Source organism: Lepidochelys olivacea (assembly GCF_965140295.1).
Source record: "Lepidochelys olivacea isolate rLepOli2 genome assembly, chromosome: 3".
Classification (NCBI taxonomy): Eukaryota; Metazoa; Chordata; order Testudines; family Cheloniidae; genus Lepidochelys; species Lepidochelys olivacea.
In genome coordinates this window covers 65185063-65199844 of record NC_140413.1, presented here as the reverse complement: position 1 = coordinate 65199844, position 14782 = coordinate 65185063, and the positions used below count along the sequence as shown (strand labels likewise).

At 40.3% G+C, this 14782-nt stretch overlaps 1 protein-coding gene across 2 annotated transcripts in view; it reads left to right on the top strand.

The window, feature by feature from the left end:
* The window catches only part of ME1 (malic enzyme 1), a 336698-nt gene that overhangs the window by 296025 nt on the left and 25891 nt on the right, over positions 1 to 14782 (top strand). For both annotated transcript variants that reach the window (XM_084622076.1, XM_084622077.1), the window contains 2 exons: positions 5809 to 5914; positions 14570 to 14712. In XM_084622076.1, coding sequence (XP_084478202.1) covers positions 5809 to 5914; positions 14570 to 14712 — 249 coding nt within the window. The remainder of the gene's footprint in view (positions 1 to 5808; positions 5915 to 14569; positions 14713 to 14782) is intronic.

Sequence of the window (14782 nt, the reverse complement as noted above, 5' to 3'; positions counted from 1 at the left end):
CACTTTGGATGAGCTATTACCAGCAGGAGAGTGAGTTGGTGTGTGTATGGGGGTGGGGGGGTAAGAAAACCTGGATTTATGCTGGAAATGGCCCACCTTGATTATCATGCACATTGTAGGGAGAGTGGTCACTTTTGATTATCTATTACCAGTAGGACAGTGAGTTTGTGTGTGTGGTTTTTGGAGGGGGGTGAGGGAGTGAGAGAACCTGGATTTGTGCTGGAAATGACCCACCTTGATTATCATACACATTGTGAAGAGAGTTGTCACTTTGGATGGGCTATTACCAGCAGGAGAGTGAGTTTGTGTGGGGGGGGGGGCGGAGGGTGAGAAAACCGGGATTTGTGCTGGAAATGGCCCAACTTGATGATCACTTTAGATAAGCTATTACCAGCAGGACAGTGGGGTGGGAGGGGGTATTGTTTCATGGTCTCTGTGTGTGTATATAATGTCTACTGCAGTTTCCACAGTATGCATCCGATGAAGTGAGCTGTAGCTCACGAAAGCTCATGCTCAAATAAATTGGTTAGTCTCTAAGGTGCCACAAGTATTCCTTTTCTTTTTGCAAAGACAGACTAACACGGCTGTTACTCTGATAAGTGTGGTATGTAACCTATTGCTTAAATCAGCTTCTGTACCAGATGACAGGAGGATAGCTAATGTGACACCAATTTTTTAAAAAGATTCCAGAGGTGATTCTGGCAATTACAGGTTGGTAAGCCTAACTTCAGTACCAGGCAAATTGGTTGAAAAAAATAGTAAAGAGCAGAATTATCGGACACATCGATGAATACAATTTGTTGGGGAATAGTCAACACAGCTTTTGTAAAGGGAAATCATGCCTCATCAATCTATTAGAATACTTTGAGGGGGTCAATAAACATGTGGACAAGAATGATCCAGTGGACATAGTGTACTTGAACTTTCAGAAAGCCTTTGACAAGAGGAAGAAAAGAAAGCAGCAGAATACAGATGCTGGACTTCAGAAAAGCAGACTTTGACTCCCTCATGGATGGAGGGGAGGATGGGCAGGATCCCCTGGGAGGCTAATATGAGGGGGAAATGAGTAATATGAGTCCATCTCTCCTGGACTCCTTTCCCCCTCATATTAGCCTCCCAGGGGATCCTGCCCATCCTCCCCTCCATCCATGAGGGAGTCAAAGTCTGCTTTTCTGGAGTCCAGGAGAGATGCTTGTATTTTAAAGAAGCCTTATTGAGGACACAGGAACAAACCATCCCGATGTGCAGAAAGAATAGCAAATATGGCAGGCAACCAGCTTGGCTTAACAGAGAAATCTTTGGTGAGCTTAAACACAAAAAGGAAGCTTACAAGAAGTGGAAACTTGGACAGATGACTAGGGAGGAGTATAAAAATATTGCTTGAGCATGCAGGGGTGTAATCAGGAAGGCCAAAGCACAGTTGGAGTTGCAGCTAGAAAGGGATGTGAAGGGTAACAAGAAGGGTTTCTACAGGTATATTAGCAACAAGAAGAAGGTCAGGGAAAGTGTGGGACTCTTACTGAATAGGGGAGGCAATTTAGTGACAGGCGATGTGGAGAAAGCTGAAGTACTCAATGTTTTTTTGCCTTGGTCTTCACAAACAAGGTCAGCTCCTAGACTTCTACACTGGGCAATACAGTATGGGGAGGAGGTGAGCAGCCCTCAGTGGAGAAAGAACAGGTTGAAGACTATTTAGAAAAGCTGGACATGCACAAGTCCATGGGGCAGAATGCAAAGCATACAAAGGTGCTGGGGGAGTTGGCTGATGAGATTGCAGAGCCATTGGCCATTATCTTTGAAAACTCGTGGCGATCAGGGGAGGTCCCGATGATTGGAAAAAGGCAAATATAGTGCCCATCTTTAAAAAAGGGAAGAAGGAGAATGCGTGGAACTACATGAGGGGTCAGCCTCACCTCAGTCCCTGAAAAAATCATGGAGCAGGTCCTCAAGGAATCCATTTTGAAGCACTTTGAGAAGAGAAAGGTGATCAGGAACCGTCAATGTGGATTCACAACGGGCAAGTCATGCCTGACAAACCTGATTGCCCTCTATGATGAGATAACTGACTCTGTGCATATGGGGAAAGCGTTGAATGTGATATATCTTGACTTTAGCAAAGCTTTTGATATGGTCTCCCACAGTATTCTTGCCAGCAAGTTAAAGAAGTATTGATTGAATGAATGGACTGTAAGGTGGATAGAAAGCTGGCTAGATCACCAGGCTCAACAGGTAGTGATCAATGGCTCGATGTCTAGTTGGCAGCCAGTATCAAGCAGAGTGCCCCAGGAGTCAGTCCTGGGGCTGGTTTTGTTCAACATCCTCATTAATGATCTGGATGATTGGATGGATTGCACCCTCAGCAAGTTCGCGGATCACAGTAAACTGGGGAGAAGATAGATATGCTGGAGAGTAGGGTCCAGAGTGACCTAGACAAATTGGAGGATTGGGCCAAAAGAAATCTGATGAGGTTCAACAAGGACAAGGGCGGAGTCCTGCACTAAGGATGGAAGAATCCCATGCACTGCTAGAGGCTGAGGACCGATTGGCTAAGCAGCAGTTCTGCAGAAAAGGACCTGGGAATTACAGTGAACGAGAAGCTGGATCTGAGTCAACAATGTGCCCTTGTTGCCAAGAATGCCAACGGCATATTGGCCTGCATTAGTAGGAGCATTGCCAGCAGAATGAGGGAAGTGATTATTTCCCTCTATTCGGCACTGGTGAGGCCACATCTGGAGTATTGCGTCCAGTTTTGGGCCCCCAACTACAGAAAGGATGTGGACAAATTGGAGAGAGTCCAGCGGAGGGCAATGAAAATTATTAGGGGCTGGGGCACATGATTTATGGGGAGAGGCTCAGGGAACTGGGCTTATTTAGTCTGCAGAAGAGAAGAGTGACGAGGTGTTACCAGAAGATTTGAACCTAACTGTCTTTTTAATTTGCTTATTCTGATATTAAAGGTTGTGGCCCGTCCTACGGATTTTCCAAAGAAAAGCCACTAACCATGGCCAGCTTCCCCCCCTAAAGGACACGGATAAAGCCCTCTGATCAAGAATAGGCAGCAAGTAGTAAATTCTTCAAAAACAAAAATAACATTTATTTAGAAGTGAAGGATTACAATAAGAGGAGAGAGAGCGGCAAAAATAAAATAAACAGTAAAGGTTACAGATACAATGTAAAGGAAGCAGCACGATAAATAAAAACACAACACAAATAAATATTCCACTTAACTCTATAACATAATCTAACAATATAATCACTTACTCTATAACAATATAGCAATCAATCACATAACATAAATGTGTAACAATACATTGATTAACTCTAATATTAATTACTTAACTCTAACATCCATTAACACTGGCCTTATGGTTACTGAATGGGTAGGGGGAATCTCACGCAAACCACCGGCATCCAGGCAACCGTTGGTTGTTGCTGCTGGGCTGCTGCAGAGACCTGCTGGCCGGGTGCCAGAAACGGTCATTGCCAAAGTAACCCTGGAACCCTGGGTGGGCTGCTGCTGTTGCTGTAACAGCCATTGGTTTTCAAGTGGCTCTTCCTTTACTAGGTTTCAATGTAGCGTCTCAGGTGGCTTCTCTTGCACAGGTGGCTTCTGGTAGGTGTCCAGCAGCGTTCCACTCTCGTGCTGGTCCCTGTCCCTACAAAGTTTTAGCCTGCTGGCTGTTGCCTTTATATGCAATTCTGGCTCATTAGCTATTAATTTATTCAGCCAGTCATCTTTCAGGGATTTGAGTATGTTAATTAACCCAGCCAATCATAATACAGGGATTTGCATATATTAATTAATGCTGCCAGTACCAACATGTGACACTCAAACTCAGCCAATCAGTTTACAGAGATTAGTGCATGCTAATTACTAATTAGTCCTCAAAAAAACATTTATAGACTGCAGTGACATCTGCTGGAGAATTTAAAAACAGCAATCTTCAAAGTCTCAATTGACTGCACTAGCTTCATCATGGACATGCCAAAAGTGGCTAATTTTACTGCACCCGTGAGAGGCAGTGGATTTTATATTTTACCCAAAAAGGAAATCAGGTGCATGTTACTCAATATTTCTGTGGTAGTAGTTCTAAGAACATACTTAAACCCCATATAAGCACATGAGGACATAACCCTCTCCACTTAAAACACTGTATTTCAGTCATTTAAGAAACCTGTAGAAGTGGATAAATCTGTGAAAATTCCCTATAATCAAGGGTGAGAGAAGAGAAACTGGTATCCTGTAAACCAAAGCAGCTCAGTCAGTTCTAACCACATGACAGACCTGCACAACTTCTGTGGTCTCCCCGGAACCATTTCCTCCTGCTGCAGATGAAAAATGGCCTTCTGTTATGTATGCCAAGTCTTGTGGTTACTGTCCAAAGAGGAGAAGGAGGAGCAGAGTAAGTGCTGTGATGTAATTTGTGCCAAACCACAGCCTTTTTGTGTAGGACATTAAAACAATTTTTTCTTAAAAATAAAAAAAACCCAAAAATATAGTTTTTGAAAAGTAGAACGAATCCACTGTTAGATCCAGTTTTAAAATACATGAGCCAAATTTGTCCTTGGTGAAACTCCTTAAGCTTCAAAGGAGTTACACCAAGGATGATTTTATCTCAATAATTGTTGCTAACTTGGAAAGATGAAGGAAATTTTCCTCTGTTGAGACTGGCAATGCATGGTTGGAAAAGACATCAGTAATACAGTATCCAGTCGAGCATGTAGTCAAGGTTCTCTCAAGCATTTCCATTTTAAACTGCTCAGGTGAAATTTTTAGAAATAAGTGCTTAAGGATAGTGCTTTCTCCATATTTAGACACTTCAACAAGTGGTCTAATTCTTAGAAGTCCTGAGACCCCAGCAGCTCCCATTGATTTCACACTCTAGTTATAGGCCAGGTAAGCTGTGTCAGTGTAAATCACAGCCTGTAGCGCTTTTGCCTGTCTGCATTAGGGCTTTCACTTGGTGCAGCTACACTGGTGGCTGGCCAGAGATAGCTGAAATCCCTAATGTACACAGGGCCTCAGATGAAAACTTAATTGATTTGCAACTAACATAAGTCATTTATGTTACTGAAAAAATGTTTTCATTGGTGCCTGGTTAGAGATGTTTATCCCAAGTTATTAAAAATACTAAAATTTTGCAGCCAGAGAGTCCATAATTTAGATGGCTCCTGATGTTTTACACAAGAAAAGACTTGAAGCTGCTGAGAGAGAGTGTTTTTGTTTGAATAATACTTATGGAAAATGCATAGTCCGCAGTAGCATTAACTAGTCCTGTACCAATAAAATACATTCTGAGCCAATAGAATGTCACTAAAGACAACTAAACTCTGTTAACATTAGGTTAGGTTTTTGATTATTAAACCAATTTTCAAAGTATCAAAATTCAGATGCTTAAAATTGTACAAGGTTGCAATATTACATGAATGATTTGTTTCTTTTAAAGTGTGTACAATTGTTCAGCTTTCTGCAAAATTATAAAGCTCACATAGTGCATGGTTTTTGAAAATTTGTGAGTAATTAATGCTACTGTGGACTAAAATGGTCAGTTTTTAAAATGTTCACATTCCAGGTATTTACATTTGGACAAATGGATATGTTGTCCTTTATAAGAGCATGATGCAATGTACAATTTAAGAAATTTTCTCACATTTTGTTATTTGCTAATACAAGTGCCATACACTGAACATAACAGCGATAATTAATTACCAGAATATCTCTTTTTGAGGTGTGTATCAGTTTGCATAGGGAATATCATGGTCCCTGCACAATTTTAATAAATGCATTTTTTGCTTTTGTTCACTTAGGAGCGTTCCTCATTAACAACTGAAAAAGAAAGGTTTGCCCATAAACATGATGAAATGAAAAATCTAGAAGATATTGTTAGAGCTATAAAACCAACTGTACTTATAGGTAATTATTTATTCAAATGATATATTTTTAAGGAGTGAGACTTTGTTTTATTGTTTGTATAAACTATGAATATCATATAAAGGGAAGATTATGGAGCTCCTCTGAACAGGTAATTCTTAAGTATTTGGAAAGTACCTAGCACATAGTGGATGCTACTGCAAATAAACATTAAATAATAAGAAGAATGTGGCAAACATATAACAGTTCTTTCATTCTAAAGCCTACACATTAGTGGTGGAATTATCCATGTTTTCTTGAACTTCTGTTGAGGAAGCACATCATCTTCCTAATATTACTTCTGAAGTTATGTTCTGTAGTATAAATAACCTCAGACGTTAGAATGAGGAAAGTGGAGCATACATGCATGTATGACTGTACAGTCACCTGCATTCTTCATCTGATTACATAGATTTCTGGTCTCACATTTGGGTTCCGATCCTGCAGTTTTTGTTTAGGCAAGACTGTCATTGACTTTAAAAGAACTGCAGGTTCTTGATCTCATTGAAGTAACCAGCTGAAAGGATGTTTCAATTCTCTATACAGCAGAGTTAAAACAGTTTTCTACTACCTGTTTCATGAATGAAAAGGCAAATGTTCTTGAATTTTTGCAGTTTAAGTAACCTTTTAAAAATCTATCTATTCACTAAAACTGATCATCACATGTTAGAAAGTGTGAACATATCTTACTCTGTGCCAACTACCATAACATTAAAAAAATATTTTGAATTTAGAATACCAATTGAATTACTCCCCCAACCTATATCTTGAAAGCCTTCAACAAAGGGGACTGAATTTTTTAAAGCATTTTCACTGTTTCACTTAGCAGTGATTAATCAAATAAGTGGGACTTGACTTGGTTTTCTGAAATATTTCCTTTTTTTCACCGATATAGTCAAATGCTGCATAACCATTTCAAAATACTATTCCAATTAGAGCTGTGCAAATAACTGATTTTTTTTTGTTTGTTTGTTTGTTTTGCTGGCAATTATGAAAATTTTAAAAAAAATTGTTTGGGATTGAACCAAAACAGAAAGTTTTGAAAAAATTTGGCAAATTAAAAAAAATGGATCAAGTGAAACATTTAGTTTCAACAGAATCAAAAAGTCTCATTTCAATATTGCCTACTTTAAATGTTTCAATTGTTTTTTAATAAAATCAAAGGAGATTTTGAAATGAAGTCATTCCAAACCAAAGAATCAAATTTTTCATTTTGAAAATGTTGAAATGTTTTGATTTTTTTTAAAGGGGTATTATTTTACCATAACAATTTGGTGAAACTGACATGATTTCACAACATGTTTGTGTTGCTAGATCTCCATTTTTCACCAAAAAAGTTCTATCTGAAAAATTTTACCCAGATTTAGTCCCAATCTGGAAAATAAGAGCTCACCCTTATTTTTCTTCAGTCCAGCCAAGCAATTGACATGCAAAAGAGAGACACTATATCAACATCCAAGACTGAAACCCAAAATCACATAGTAGACAAAAAGTGTTTAGAGAAAATGAGGCTAAAAAACCAGTTAAACTGAAGATTAGAGTAAAAGATCCATGATATGCATCCAGCTAAAAGTATCTGTATGTATTAAATACTAACACGACATGCAGTACGTATCAGTATATCATTACAATATAAATCCCATTTACCATCTATTCTCTTCTTGACACACCCCCAATCTCTCTGGTTGTCAAAGCAGTGACTGAAAGAGCCAGACAATAGCACCCTTGTTCTACACCATCTGACAAGAAGGGAAAGCATTTGGACCTTTTGGGGCATAAAGTCTTTTCCTCATCTAGTCTCCAATTCAGGATTTCATACTATCAGGGATTACTAGCTAAACATGACTTCTGAATTACAGAAAATATGAGGAATTTACTGATAGCCTCCCACAACGGGACTGGACTCATTTTCAGGTGCTCATTGAGGAAGGGAAGCTGGTAGCCAGAACAGCACTCTAATTGGCAGTGGATGCAGCAGATACCTCCTCAAGGGCCATGGCTGTGGCTATAGTTATGCATAGGGAATCTTGGCTCCACTCCTCCAGTTTCCCTAGGGAGGCACAAAACACTACTGAAGACTGCCCCTTCGATGATTCCTTTAATTAAAGGACAGATGATACACTTTCTACCCTCAAGGACTCCAGAGCCACCCTTCACTCACTGTATATCTACACTCATGCCCTGCAGCGTAAATTCAACTGCCCCCCAAATTTGGAGTGCAATAACAATGGCCAAATGGGTGCTGAACATCATCCATCATGGCTATAGAATTTAATTAATCACACTACTTCCGCCAAAAAACCCTTCCTTATCCCATATCAGGAACCACTCTCATGACAGCATTTTCACCCAAGAGGTGAATGCCTTAATTGTAACAGGGCACGGTAGAATGTGTTCCCCAGAATACCAAGGACCATGGTTCTATTTGACTGACTTCCTGATAACAAGAAGAAAGGTGGGTGGAGACCAATTCCCACTCTCTCTCATCTCAATCACTTCATCCACAAACTCAAGTTTCATATGATCACATTGGCAGCTGTTATCCCATCTCTAGAAAAAGGCATGTGGTTTACAGCTCTTGATATGCAGGACACTAATTTTTACATTGATATCCATCCGGCGCACAGACACTTCCTAAGATTCACAATTGGCACCCACCATTTCCAGTATAGGGTTCCCCTTTCAGAACAGCCACCACTCCCACAGTCTTCACCAAAGTTTTCTCTGTCGTAGCAGTCTATATCAGACATTAGGGGCTCTCATGTTTCTTTAGACCAACAACTGGATTCTAGTTGCATGGTCCAGGCACAAAGCCCAAGCATCAACCTCCATGTTACTCAGCCTTCTTTTGTCCCTTGGAGTCAGCATCAATGTCGAGAAATCGATCTTAGACTCCACACAATACCTGGACTTTATAGGGGTCACCATCAATTTGGTCACAGCATGGACCTACCTGCTGATGGACAGATTCTAAGAAATGAGAGAGATCATCATGCGCATCATCAATAATCCTTATGTTCCAACCAGGACTTGTCTCTCCCTTCTTGGCCACGTAGCTTCATGTACATACATGATCACCTTCGCTCAACTCTACTTTCGCTGCCTCCAGACTTGGGCCCAGTCATTTTACTCACCAAAACATCACACTATGGACAGTCCCCACCAAGGTGCTGTCCTCCCTTCAATGGTGCACAGATCCAACCCATGTATGCATAGGAGTTCCCTTCCTCCCCTCCTCACCAGACAAGATGATCATTACCAATGTATCCCTCTTAGGCTGGGGAGTACACATGGACAGTCACATGACACAGGGAACACGGTCTCCCTGAGAATCCAGGATGCACATCAATATCCTGGAACTGTAAGAAAGGCATACCAATCCTTTCTCCCATTCATCTGTTCCCATCATGTTAGACAACACTACTACTGTTTTCTACATCAACGAACAGGGAGGAATGAAATTGACTGCTTTATGTGCAGAAGCGGTCAATCTCTGGAATCGGTGCATCAATCACCAGATCTTCTTGTCCGCAGCCTATCTTCCAGGGACGCAGACTTGCTCAGCTGACATTTTGAAGTCAACCACAAATGGAACTTCATGATGCAGTAGTACGTGACATGTTTTTACACAATGGAGGATTCCGACCAGAGAACTATTCGCCTCGCGTATAAACAGTAAACGCACCACATACTGCTCCAGGGGAGGTCTCAGCCACCATTCTCAGGGTGACGCTCTCCAACTTTCCTGGTCAGACCAAATCAACATCATTTTCCTCTTCTACTGCTCCTACCTTGGGTACCGCCACAAAATCTGACGAGACTGAGTGACAGTCATTCTGATCGCCCCCGGTTGGTCTAGACAATTCTGGCTTCCCAGTCTCCTATGCATGTCAGCCCATCCACCAATTCCCATTCCCAACTTTCCCAATCTGCTGTCACAATGCAATGGATCTATCTGATTCACGAGAAGGAACTGGAAATGTGGTCTGTCTGCCCTTCCTTTTACCTCCAATGGAAGCACGCGGCGAGCCTAGGCATATGCATAGACCAACAAATGCTACTTTCAAATTCTCCAATTCCAGGCACATGGTGCGCCTACGTAAGCCCTCAGAGGAGTACATAGAGGGACCACACATCTCGAAGAATCTCCAGTAAATTCACCAAGTTGGATTGTGGCTTGTAGCTGGATTCTGCCTTGCACTGAAGATGATGATACATGAGTCTCACTGCTGCAGATGGAACTGCAGGAGCCAAAGTGCCTCAGGGACAGTTAGACTGGCAGAACTGCTAGGGTCTCAATGTGTGGATGAGACAATGGTGGTAGGAGGAGGGATTTAGGTTTATTAGAAACTGGGGAACCTTTTTGGAAAGAAGGTGCCTGCACAGGAAGGATGGGCCCCATCTAAACAATAATGGAACCAGATTGCAGACATGTAAAATTAAAAACGTCATAGAGGATTTTTTAAACCAATGGCTGGGGGAAAGCTGACAGGTGTGGAGGAACACATGGTTCAAACAAAGACATCCTTTACAGAAGAATTTATTAAAGAGGATACTCTATAGCCTAGTAAAGGGGAGAGGATAGAAGTTGATAAAGTACAGGTAGGAACTGAAGAGAAACGGACAAAAAAGAGTCCCATTCTGTTACATCACATGAAGGCAGACAGCTAAATATTGACAAATTTTATAAGTGCTTGTATATCCTAAAAGTCTATATACTAAGATGGATGAACTTGATTGCCTGGTATTAAATGATATTGATCTAATAGCTACCAAGAAACTTGATGGAATGATGATAATAAATGGGACATGGCAATACTGGGGTACAAAATACATACAAATGGCAGAGTAGGTCATGCTGCTAGGGTAGTGGCACTATGTTTGAAAGACAGCATTGAGTCAAATACCGTAAAAGTCTTAAATGAATCAAATTGTATTACAGAATCTCTGTGAATAGAAATTCCATGCATGTATAATAAGAGTATAGCAGTAGAAATATAGTACCATCCACCTGACCAGGATGGTGACGGTGATTGTATAATGCTCAGGGAGATTAGAGCAGCTATGAAAACAGAAAACCAATCATACTGGGAGATTTTGATTATCCCCATGTAGACTGGGTACATATCCCCTCTGGACCGATAAAGAGAGAAACTTTCTAGACACCATTAATAACTGCTTCTTGGAGAAGCTAGTCCTCTAACCCACAATGGGAGAGGCAATTCTTGATTTAGTCCTAAGTACAGAATCTAGTCCAAGAGTTAAATATAGCTGAACCATTCAATAATAGCAGCCATAATGTAATTAAATTTAACATCCTTCTAAAGGGGAAAATACCAAAGAAGCCCACCACAGTAGCATTTAATTTCAAAAAGAGGAACTACATAAAAATGAAGAAGCTAGTTAAACAGAAATTAAAAGGATTAGTCAAAGGAGTGAATGAGTGATATGCCTGCAATCTGCATGGAAAATATTTAAAAACACCATAATAGAAACTCATACTACATGTATACCCCAAATAAAAGAAAAACCAGCAAGAGGGCCAAAAAAATGTCACCATGGCTAAACAACAGAGTAAAAGAGGGAGTTAGAGACAAGAAATCATCTTTTAAAAGTTTTTAAGTCAAAACTACCTTAGGAAAATAGAAAGAAACATAAATTCTGGCAACTCAAGTGTAATAGTACAATTAGGCAGGCAAAAAAGAATTTCAAGAGCAACCAGCAAAAGACACAAAACGGAAGAAAAAAAAAAAAAAGGTAAAAAAAAATTGTTTGAAACAGGAAACCTGCCAGTCAGTGAGGCCACAGGACACTCAAATTGCTAAAGGAGCACTCAAGGAATACAAGGCCATCACAGAGAAGCTAAATGAATTCTCTGAATAGGTTCACTGCAGAGGCTGTGAGGGACATACTCACAAGTGAGCCACTCTTTTTAGGTGAACTTAGTCTAAGGTGCCACAAGTCCTCCTTTTCTTTTTGCGAATACAGACTAACACGGCTGTTACTCTGAAACCTGTCTTTTTAGGTGATAAATCTGAGGAACTGTCCCAGACTGAGATGTCAATAGAAAAGGTTTTGGAATAAATTGATAAATTAAACAGTAATAAGTCACAAGGCCCAAATGGCATTCACCCAAAAGTATTTAAGGGACTCAAATATGAAATTGCAGGACTACTCACTATTGTATGTAATCTATTGATGAAATCCGCTTCTGTACAAGATAACAGGAGGATAGCTAATGTAACACTGATGTTTTTTTAAAAGACTCCAGAGGCAATCGTGGCTATTACAGGCTGGTATGTTTAACTTCAGTACCAGGCAAATTGGTTGAAACTACAGTAAAGAACAGAATTATCAGACACATAGATGAACAGAATATGTTGGGAAAGAGTCAGCCTGGCTTTTCTAAAGGGAAATCCCTGCTTTACCAATCTGAGGATTATTTGAGGGTGTCGGCAAACATGGACAAAGGTGATCCAGTGCGTATAGTGTACTTGGACTTTCAGGAAGCCTTTGACAAATGAAGTCCCTCACCAAAGGCTCTTAAGCAAACAAAGCAATCATCAGATTAAGAGGGAAGGTCCTCTCATGGATCAGTAACTGATTAAAAGACAGGAAACAAAGGGTAGGAAAAAAACAATCACTTTTCACAGTGGAGAGCGGTAAATAACGGGGTTCCTCCAAGGATCTGTACTCTTACCTGCACTGTTCAACATATTCATAAATCTGGAAAAAGAAAGTGGCAAAGTTACAAAATTACTCAAGATAGTTAAGTCCAAAGAAGATTGCAGAGAGTTACAAAGGGATTTCACAAAACTGGGTGAGTGGGCAACAAAATGGCAGATGAAATTTCATTTTGTGTGTACAGGGGCAACTGTTGTCTAAATTAGCTATTACCACTCAAGAAAGAGATCTTGGAGTCATTGTGGATAATTCTCTGATAATTTCTGCTCAATGTGCAGCAGCAGTGAAAAAAGCTAACAACATTAGGAATCATTAAGAAAGGGATAGATAAAAAGACAGAAAATATCATGTCACTATATAAATTCATGGTATGCTTACACCTTGAATATTGCATGCAGTTCTGGTCACCCTATCTCAAAAAAAGATATATTAGAATTGGAAAAGGTTCAGAGAAGGGCAAAAAAAATTTTAAGGGTATGGAATAGCTTCCATATGAGGAGAGATTAAAAAGATGGGGACTTTTCATCTTAGAAAAGAGATGACTAAGGGGGGATATGATAGAGGTCTATAAAATCATGAAAGCTGTAGAGAAAGAGAATAGGGGAGTGTTATTTACCCATTCACATAATACAAGAATCAGGGGTCATCCAACAAAATTGATAGGTAGCATGTTTAAAACAAACACAAGGAAGTACTTCTGCAGACGACACAAAGTCTACCTGTGAAACTCGTTACCGGGGGATGTTGTGAAAGCCAAAAGTATAACTGGGTTCAAAAAAAAATTAGGTAAGGTCATGGAGGAGAGTCCATTAATGGCTATTAGCCCAGATGGCCAGGGATGCAACCCCATGCTCTGTGTGTCCAGAGCGGGAGTGGACAACAGGGGATGGATCATTTGATAATTGCCCTGTTCTGTTCATTCCCTCTGAAGTGTCTGGCACCAGCCACCATCAGAAGACAGAATACTGGGTTAGGTGAACCATTGGTCAGACCCAGTATGGCCTGTTCCTATGTTGTTGAGCTCCCTGGCATGCAAAGGAAATTTAGCCTTTGCATTTTCCCCAAAGGTTGTCTGAAGTAGTCTTACTACTGTGGAGGGCCAGGGCATGGCCTTTCCCAAACCCCAGCTGTCCAACTGGCCGGTTTGTGCCACACTGCCCTTGCACTAAATTGTGTAGAAAGAATGTGTGATTGTGCTTGACTTCTGCTCAAGGTTGCAATGAGGGGGAAGGGTGAGAAGCACCCTATCAAAAAGATACATGGCACTTCATTGATTTACCTCATCAAAGCATTAGACAAACATTAGCTAACTAGTATTCTTCGAGTGCTTCTGTACATGAGTTCTGCTTCTGGTGTGCAGGCACCCCATGACCTGGAAATCAGAACATGTTAGCCAGCAGCATCTGTTGGTCCTACTTGCACCACTGATGCCTTTGAGCTCTCCCCCTTGAATATATAAAGGAGGAAGCGCAACCAACCTACTCTTAGTTCCTTTGAATCATTCCTGAGTGTGAGACAGACCCAGCTGGCAACATCCATCTTTTTTTTCTAGTTGCATATTTCATTAGGTTTTTAAAAATTCTTTTAGTTATTTATATTTAATAATTAGATTTAGCTTTATTTAGTTTATTTTCTGCCCTGTATAGGAGGGGTCTAGCATTATTTTGTGACTAAAAGCCATGGACTTTCTATTTTGTGAGTAACTCCAGCTACTGAACTGATAAGTAACAGGTAAGTAACTTCCCTATTGTTAGCAACTGCAGGCACAGAGTCCTGAGGTTATGCACATGTAAAAGTTACTCCTTTATTTTTATCACGGAAGTAGGGAAAAAATCAACTAAATGTTAATAGAGAAGCTGTAGTAAAAGAAAATGTTATTGTACTGTTACTCCTTTTCAAAATGACATTCATGAATATCTTGAACCAACGGCCTTCCCTACATTTTCTGTCATGTATTTCTCTTCTTTTATTTAGGAGTTGCAGCCATTGGTGGTGCATTTACAAATCAGATTCTCAAGGATATGGCTTCCTTTAACAAGCAGCCTATCATTTTTGCCCTAAGTAACCCAACCAGCAAAGCAGAGTGCTCTGCAGAGCAGTGCTACCAGATGACTGAGGTAATGGATCATTTGGTAATTGCCCTGTTCTGTTAGATGTTGTGTTAGATAAAGAAAAACAAACAACTAT